Source organism: Garra rufa, chromosome 21, assembly GCF_049309525.1.
Source record: "Garra rufa chromosome 21, GarRuf1.0, whole genome shotgun sequence".
NCBI lineage: Eukaryota > Metazoa > Chordata > Actinopteri > Cypriniformes > Cyprinidae > Garra > Garra rufa.
Window position 1 is genome coordinate 23,173,921 of NC_133381.1, and position 9,330 is coordinate 23,183,250.

The window sequence follows — 9,330 nt, forward strand, 5'->3', positions numbered from 1 at the left end:
GAATCCCAGGAATGACCCTTAAATGGATCAAGTGTGACAGAAAAATAATATAGAAAGTTACAAAACAATTATGTTTCAAATTAAAACAGTTCTATTGAATATTCCATTCATCAAGCAATCTTGATAGAAATTAATCATGGTTTCCAAAAAAATATTAAGCAGCACAACTGTTTTTAACATTAATAAATGTTTCTCAACCACCAGCATATTAGCATGATTTCTGAAGGATCATGTGACACTGAAGACTGGAGTAACAGCTGAATTTTCAGTCGCCTTAAGGGGAGACACTGCAGACAAAAACACTGTTTTTTCATGCACCTATCAAGTTTGAGATTTGGGGCTTTTTGGTTTTTCATAAACTGTGTTTTTGAAAGAAAAGTGGAAAGAAAGCATCCAAAAAACACTAAGTGTTTCTTTTATAGCACTTTATCTATTTGTGTCAATAGATTTCAATTACAATGCATATTTTTAAAGGCCGTTTTCTGAAAATGAGTTTTTTTCTCCTACACCGAGCCATACATCTCCACTTCAGTAGCACTTACACACAGGGGTGCCGCTAGGGGGGGGTAAGTTAGGACAATTCTAAGGGCCCACGCCTTTTAGGGGCCCCCAGAGATCTGCTTTTGTGTGGTAGGGGGGCCCCAACCTCATATTTTGTCATAGGGCCCAAAATTGCGAGCGGCGCCCCTGCTTACACATAACTTTACATTTTTATTCCTGTCTATATCCTGAAGGTTTTTATGGAGGGATTTGTATAGTGTTTTCTATCTGTTCTAAGGTTTTTTCTGAATTATGGTATGACAAAATGAGATCCAAAATCCCCTCTGTAAAAAGTTTTGACTCTAATATGATTGATCAAATGTTTTCACCAGTTTCAACTTAAAAAATCAACATTTTAAGTTAAATCAACAAGTACAAGTCATTTTAACTAATTTTATTGTTGTGAGTTGAAATTACTTGCAGTTTTAAGTTGATTTAACTAAAAATGTTAAGGCAGCTGCTGAACTTAAGTTTTTAAGTTGAAACTGGTGAAAACTTCAGAGTTCAAAATCATTAACCAATAACGAACCCAAAGTTTTTTGGTATATTTTGTACATAAGTTCTCCCCAAAGCAGCATAATGTTAAATGATGTATGCAAAGGCACAAATGCAATGGAGGTTTAAATAAGTCACTAATATTGCTTTTGAGTGTTCACAAATGTTAATTATATGTGACCCTGGACCACAAAACCAGTCATAAGGGTCAATTTTTTAAAACTGAGATTCATCTGAAAACTGAATAAATGAGCTTTCTATTGATGTCTGGTTAGTTAGAATAAGGACACTATTTGGCAGAGATATATGAAAATCTGGAATCTGAGGGTGCAAAAAATACTGAGAAAATCGCCTTTAAAGTTGTCCAAATGAAGTTCTTAGCAATGCATATTACTAATCAAAAATTAAGTTTTGATATATTTACAGTAGAAAATTTACATAATAACTTCATGGAAAATGACATTTACCTAATATCCTAGTGATGTTTGGCATAAAAAAATTGATAATTTTGACCGATACAATGTATTGTTGGCTATTGCTTTAAATATACCTGTGCTACTTAGAACTGATTTTGTGGTCCAGGGTCACATATCATCTTGATTTGATATGTGACCTGGACCACAAAGACAAAAGCCTTTTTTATTTCAAGTAATGTTAAGTTGTAAATATCAAAATCAATGCGGCAACAATGAGCAGATTCAATCTGAATGCAGGTTTATCCTCACCCTTCAGACATTGTACTTCAAAAGACACTGAACCAGAGTGAGGAATTAGAGCAAAACTCTGCACAGAATACTGCTCCCAAATAAGATCTCCTTCACTAACAGGGATCAATATCACCGATGCGTGCAAATGAAGTCAAGATTCGCCCTTCACTTTCATTTAACTTGTCTAGTACAAAAGCGCACCATTTCCCTTGCTTGGAAATAAAATCTTTCATGCTTGAAACAGTTAATAGCTCACAACATAAACAGTTTTGCAGTTATGACTAAATATTTTAAGACAGAAATAAAACACTTTTTTTATATTATAAAACAGCATACGTTTATTACAGAAAATATACAAGCAGCAATACAATTCTCAATATATTAAACTAAACATACACAAAGCTTTAACAAAGCTATGCATTTGATAGATATGGCACATGAGACTGTCTCTGTACATATATCTGTAACATTTCTTGTAGTCAAGCTTTAAACCAATTTAAAAACCATTATCAGTTTTATCTGTATTGTCCAGAATCTAAATTAAACTGCTAATTCATCTTTTATACCTGAGACAGTCAAAGTAGACAAAAAGAAACCTGTAACGTTCCCTGAATTGATCTTCAAATTCTAAGACAGATGAACGAATTCTAAAGCATATCCTGTCATTTAAGCTCCTTTAGTAAACAAATAACTCCTGATTAAAAATAAATAAATGACCTGAAGTTCAAACCTTCTAGCATGTGAATGCAAAATGATTATTTATTTTAGACCATGATGCTTTTGTCTGAAATCACCATTTGGCTCCATCTTAATGAGCCCCTTATTTCTTTTCATTTTTGTTTTTTAGATGCATGTACGAGGTGTTCTTTAAAAGCACAGCTGTCTTGATTTATCATGCGCCATCATCATCTGAGAATTTGAATTTGGCATAAACTATTAGCATTACCACTGACATGATCACACACAAAGAGCCAACTACTAAATAAGCAATGCCCAAGAAGTCGTTCTTCCCTCCCATCCAAGACACGTTGCTGAAGACCACCTTCTTACGGCCATCAAAACTCAGAACTGGGTAGTCTGGAAGTGATATTGTTAAGGAACAAACATGGTTTATTCATGCTGTACATTAACAACAACAACAAAAATACTGTTTCTTAGAAAACAAATGCTTCTGAAAGTTTGCCTTAAAGGGGCACTACGTAATGTGTTTTGTTTATGTTAAAAAAGCATGTTTTCAGTCACCAATACCTTTGTACAAATTCTCTTATTCATCATCAGCCATAAATAATTTATTCCACATGTGAAAAAGACAATAACAGGATAAAAAAAGGATTAAGCAACAATCAGCTGGTCATGTGGTCCCTTCTTAAAGAAATTAATACTTTATGCAACATGGAAGAATTCAGTTGATCAAAGTTTGTAGTAAAAACTTTTGTTACATTGTTACGAAAGATAAAATGTAAAAAAATCTGTTCTTTTTTTAATTCATTAAATAATCTTGAAAAAAAAAAAGATTTTCATAAAAATATTAAGCTGCACAACCGTATTCTTCATTGATAATAATAATATGATATGCATCAAATGGACTATTTGGAAAGGTATCTTTGGATTTTTCCATTGACTATGACAGTTTGCAAAGAGTATGAATAATTTTGGACATGCCAGTTTTTGTTCAAATGCAAATAAAAGCTGAGAAATACTGTTTTCCACAATGATGTCCTCTTGTACATCATCTTATTATCTTTTGGGAGAAGCCTGTGTCATTTCCGGTCCAAAAAAAATTGCTGGTTGAATAAAAGTAACTTTAAGTCAGTATTTGCCAGGGGTATGAATAATTTAAGATGATTATATGCATCAAATCAGCATGATTTGTGGCCCTGGATGACAAAACCAGTCTTAAGTAGCACAGATATATTTGTATCAATAGCCAAAAATAGTCAAAATTATCATTTTTTATGCCAAAAATTATTAGGATATTAAGTAAAGATCATGTTCCATGAAGATACAGTATTTTGGAAATTTCCTACTGTGAATATATCATAACTTCATTTTTGATTAGTAATTTGAATTGCTAAGAACTTCATTTGGACAACTTTAAAGGCGATTTTCTCGGTATTTAGATATTTTTGCACTCTCAGATTCCTGATTTTCAAATATTGTCCTATCCTAACAAACCACACCTCAATGGAAAGCTTATTTATTCAGCTTTCATATGATGTATGAATCTCAGTTTCAAAACAATTGACCCTTACGACTGGTTTTGTGGTCCGAAAGATCATGTGACACTGAAGACTGGAGTAATGCTGCTGAAAATTCAGCTTTGCCATCACAAGAATATATTACATTTTAAAATATATTAAAACAGAAAATAATTTCTTTATATAGTAATAATATTTCATAGTATTACTGTTTTTACTGTATTTTGTATCAAATCAATGCCTAGGTAAGCATAAAACCCTACTTTTACAAAAACATACAACTTTTCAGGGTAGTTTACATCATGTTGAACATATCTGTGACCTGGAACCACAAAACCAGTCATAAGGGTCCATTTTTTTATTTCTTTGAAATGTATGGTTTGTTAGGATAGTATTTAGGACAATATTTGGCCAAGATACAACTATTTGAAAATCTGAGGGTGCAAAAAAATCTAAATACTGAGAAAATCACCAATAAAGTCCTTAGCAATGCATATTACTAATAAAAAACATATGTTTTGATACATTTACGGTAGAAAAAATGCTAAATATTTGCATTGAACATGACCTTTACTTAATATCCTAATGATTTTGGGCATAAAAGAAAAATAGATAATTTTGACCCATACAATGTACAAATATACCCAACTGGTTTTGACTCGTTTGGTTTTTGACAAATTTTTTTAAAAGTAAAATGAATTTCCTTTTGTGTAAAAACTTGTTTACAAGAAGGAAAAATTTACAAAAGCGCACCTTTAAGACAAATTTCATCTGCTTCTTTGACTGTCATGCCTTTTCATTGATTTACATATTCAAAACCCTTGTTTGTTGCTTCTACATTCTGCTCTGGACCAGCCAAAAGCCACACCCAACCTGTAAAACCTGTTCGCCTGGATCGCAGGCAAACATGGTCAAAAGACATCTGTGAAAAATTACTGATACATATGCAGTATTGAGACTAAAACATCTTAAGACTTCCTGATTGGAGGCGTGATGAGCCTTTAAATCCTACATACTTCAGAACTTAAAATGAATAAAACATGAAATCCTATTATTAACACCCATGACGTTCATAAAAAGGATACTGTAATTGACTGTCAGAGAGTAGTTTCCAGCAGGGAGCCCAGCGGCATAATCACCCTCTGTGATTCGCCGGTACAGCTTTCTGAACTGAGGAAGCGCTGATCTCCTCATCCACACTAGGAAGTCCTGGTTAAGGAAACCATTGTTGTTTTGGTCTGTGGGGTCCAGCTCATATACCGCCTTAGGCCAGTTTATGGGCTTCACTGTACCTGTCAATCAGCATCAATAAAGAAAAAGAACTTCAGTTGGATTTCAAATCTAGTAGCTACTTTTACATTACTATAAACTTTAGAGCAAAGTACCTTCGAAAGCATTTGCAAAGGAGCCATTCACAAACGAAGGGTTCCGGTACTTTATATTGTAATCGGTCCACCAAGAGATTCCTTTACCATCCAGTGGCACTTGCTTCTTCGTACCATTGATTATTTGGTAGAGCTCAAATGTGTCTTTGCAAAAACACACAAACAAATCATTACTAATCTAATCCATTTCAGAGCTTATATACATAGAGTTAAAATATAAATCTGAAATGATACCATTGAACATGCTATTCGCTATAGCTCCGCATGGAACTACAGGGTTATTTTGGGAGTCATACCGATATGGAAAGCAAACATCTTGTGGACTCTAAAGTCAGATGAAAACATAGAAAGTAGGATTCATAACTCATTACATAAAAAGACAGTTAGAACAACATTTAAATGCAAAAGGCAAACCTTGAAATATCGTGTATCGCCAGTGAGCTGATAATAGTCTTTTGACACACCATATTTTCTGAAGTTCTGGTAGTAATTAGACAGGCCATAGTAAAAGAAGACAGGACCCTGTAAGCACCACAGACATTATTAGTCACTTTCTAACTTTGCAAAAAAATATCAGGATTCAAATCTTAAAGACTTTACCGGAAGCGATGCGCTGAGGGAGAATGTGACATAACAGGTGCAGTTTTGGGAACTTTGGATTGTACAGCGGAAACAGGGTGAATCCTTATCAACGCCTGTGTAATCCATCTGTGACATGGTCACAAAGCAAGCATTAATGTTTAATTCATATCTCTCACCTTGCACAAAACACCATGGCATGACAACACCTCCAAACTAGCCCAACGGGTTCATTAACTCGAAAACAGACTTCAGTGTTTAAATAGTGCGTCTAACCTTTTACAAACAAGCAATAACTGACCTCAGTACAGTTGTTTAAACTACTAGACATGCTACTTAATCAAAGGATGAACAAACTCTACGGTAAAATGCAATGTCATCCACTCAGGGAAGTAGTTCCTGGGTGGATGTAAATGCTTACCTCTACCACTTGGATGGTTTGTGAGGTCAGAAAGAGGCCGATTCCGATGCCTATGAAAGCCAAACCAATGATTAGAAAACCAGGAATGACGATCCCAGCGGAGAGTATGGGCTGCCATGCCGGGAGCCGTTGCTGTGTGAATGCCGTGTTGTCGGGCCGCTCAGACCCCTCTCCCTCGTTCTTCATCCTGATGTCCTCTGAAAGGAAGTACAAGCTTATTGTGTGCACCTTAAATTCATTGATAAAATAATAATACACTTTTAAAAGCCCAATGGAAAAGAGATCAGAGTGCAATGCTACAAATAATACATCAGACACTGGATGTTTCTTCATCTTTGGGAACTTTTACAACCCGGGAGTTTATATTTTATTAAACAGAACAGATTGTACCTTTTATCTTTTTTGTTGTGTGAAGGTTACATTTAACGCTGTATTGAAAACTTTTTTTTTTTTTTTTTTTACAATGCTTTCACATACAGAATTTTGTATGTATGTATAGATTTTATTTGAGCTTTGTCTTAAAATCTTGAATCTTAAATTATCATAGAAAGAAGAATAAACTACCTAATACCACAAACCATTTTAATATTTATTGTGTGAAAATTATTTAATAGAATGCTTGAAATCAAATATGACAAGTGATGTGTGACGAAAAAAAAAAAAAACTAAAATTAAATAAAAATAAATTAAACATATTTACAGTTTAAGCATAATTTCTAAGCAAGATTTATTATGGAAAAATGTAAAAATACAGACTGGTTTATTTATATGTATTCAGGATAAATAAATCATGAAAACGCCATTTTATTCCAAAAATGTTTACAATGCAATTTTATTATGGATGACTAATACATAATTTGAGATTAAAAATGACAACTATTCTGTGAGGCATGTCTACTGACGATGTCTATTAGCTCTACAATGAAAACAATGAAATAATCTAGAGCCATTAAAGAGCGTTTTAATAAATTTGACTTGAATTAATGGAATTGTTTTTAACGAACTCTCATAAATCGGTTAACTCTCAGTTAACGTCCATGGATATAAAAACATCTCAAAAGTTTGGCTAACATGATAAAAACATAAGATAAAAAGCATGTTTGTAAGAATGGCTTGTACTACAACAACAACGAGTGACGTCGGAGGAAAACAGAACCGCGCTTCATGAATCTCGATTGCAAATCACTTACTCCGAGAGTGGAAACTTTACAGCTTTATGAACAGATCAAAACTCACCTTTAGAAAAAGATCACCGTGGTCAATTTGGCCTATTATATGGGTCTTCTTTATAAAATCGGGAAGAATTGTACATCGACAAGAAGACACACCTTCACAAAGTCCTGTACCTGTTTTACCTGTCCCACACCTACATCAGCTTATCCGCTTTGCGTACGCACCTCCCACCGCGCCTGCGTCACATACCTGACTCCTCCCACTTCCACTTATATAAAAATATACGATTATATATTGTTTGTAAGTGTTAAACCTTGTCTTTTATTGGCTAAATCTCATATACATAACTTTGTTGTAAAAATAATACAATAAAAAATACTTGTTTCTATGAAAACGCTGTCAGAGTTTTCTACAGAGTAAGTTAATAAATTATGTCCATGTTGCACTTACAGTACACTACAAGACCCTTCTGCTCACCAAACCTGCATTTATTTGATCCAGAATACAGCATACAATACATTTATTTGATCCAGAATACAAAGTAGTTATATTGTGAAATATTTTTAAAATCGATATTTTCTATTACATGTTTTAAAATGTAATTTATTCCTGCTGATTTTTCGACATCATTACGCCAGTCATAGGTGTCACATGATCCTTTAAAATTCATTCTAATATGCTGATTTGCTGTTTAAGAAACTTCAGTATTTAAACAATTGAGTAATTTTTTTTTTCAGGATTCTTTGATGAATAGAAAGATCCAATGATCAGCATTTATCTGAAATAAAAAGCTTTTATTATAATAAAATTAACTAATATTATACACTATACCATTCAAAAGCTTGGTGTGTAATTAATTTATTTTTACTTTTTTGGGGGGATTATAAAAATTAATATTTTTATTTAGCAAGGATGCTTTAAATTTAAACATGATAAGGACATTTATAATCTTACAAAGATTTCTATTTCAGATAATGCTGTTCTTCTTAAATCAAAAGAAACATATATATTATATTATTTTATTTTATTTTATTTTATTTTTTTTTTTTTTTTGAGCAGAAGATGAGAATATTAGAATGATTTCTGAAGGATCACGTGACTGGAATATTGATGCTAAAATTCAGCTTTGAAAATACAGGAATAAATTGCATTTTAAAATATATTCAAATTGAAAACAGTTATTTTAAATAGTAAACAGATTTCAAAATTGCACGGTCTTTGCTGTACTTTGGATCAAATAAATGCAGGCTTTGTGAGCAAAAGAGACTTCTTTTGTCTGGTAGTGTATAAATATATTGTTTTTAAGCTGTAAACCTTGTTATTTTATCTCATATTCACTCAGATAACTTTGTAGTAAAAAAAGAAAAAACTAAAACTTTTGGACCACAAAACCAGTCTTGCAATAGCCAAAAATACATTGTATGGGTCAAAATGATTGATTTTTCTTTTATGCCAAAAATCATTAGGATATTAAGTACAGATCAGGTTCCATGAAGATATTCTCAGTAGGCTATTTTGCTTTTTTTGCACCCTCAAATTTCTAGATTTTCGAATAGTTATATCTCACCCAACTATTCTCATATTCTAACAAACTATACATCAGTGAAAAGCTTTAAAAAAAATACCCTTATGACTGTTTTTGTGGTCCAGGGTCACATGTATTGTTTAGTGGGCCCCTAAATTAGTTGAATCAATTTAAAGCAAGGGACCTTTTATGTCAATTATTTAAGACATGAATTTTGCATACAGGTGAACGTTGCATGCCAAATTTGCATAAATGAACCTGACGTTCTGAAACATTTGATTGATTGCTCTTTTACCCAATTACAACA

General features: G+C 32.9%; 1 protein-coding gene across 1 annotated transcript; it reads right to left on the reverse strand.

Annotated features, from left to right (window-relative positions):
* Nucleotides 1-2,063: 2,063 nt before the first annotated feature.
* On the reverse strand, nucleotides 2,064-7,668 carry tmem30b (transmembrane protein 30B). The gene is made up of 8 exons (XM_073826973.1): nucleotides 7,562-7,668; nucleotides 6,326-6,522; nucleotides 5,926-6,033; nucleotides 5,740-5,847; nucleotides 5,560-5,650; nucleotides 5,326-5,469; nucleotides 5,026-5,232; nucleotides 2,064-2,819 (listed from the first exon to the last, which is right to left on the reverse strand). The coding sequence occupies exons 2-8, from the start codon at nucleotides 6,509-6,511 to the stop codon at nucleotides 2,635-2,637; spliced, it is 1,029 nt and encodes a 342-aa protein (XP_073683074.1). The 5' UTR covers nucleotides 6,512-6,522; nucleotides 7,562-7,668; the 3' UTR covers nucleotides 2,064-2,634.
* Nucleotides 7,669-9,330: the final 1,662 nt, after the last annotated feature.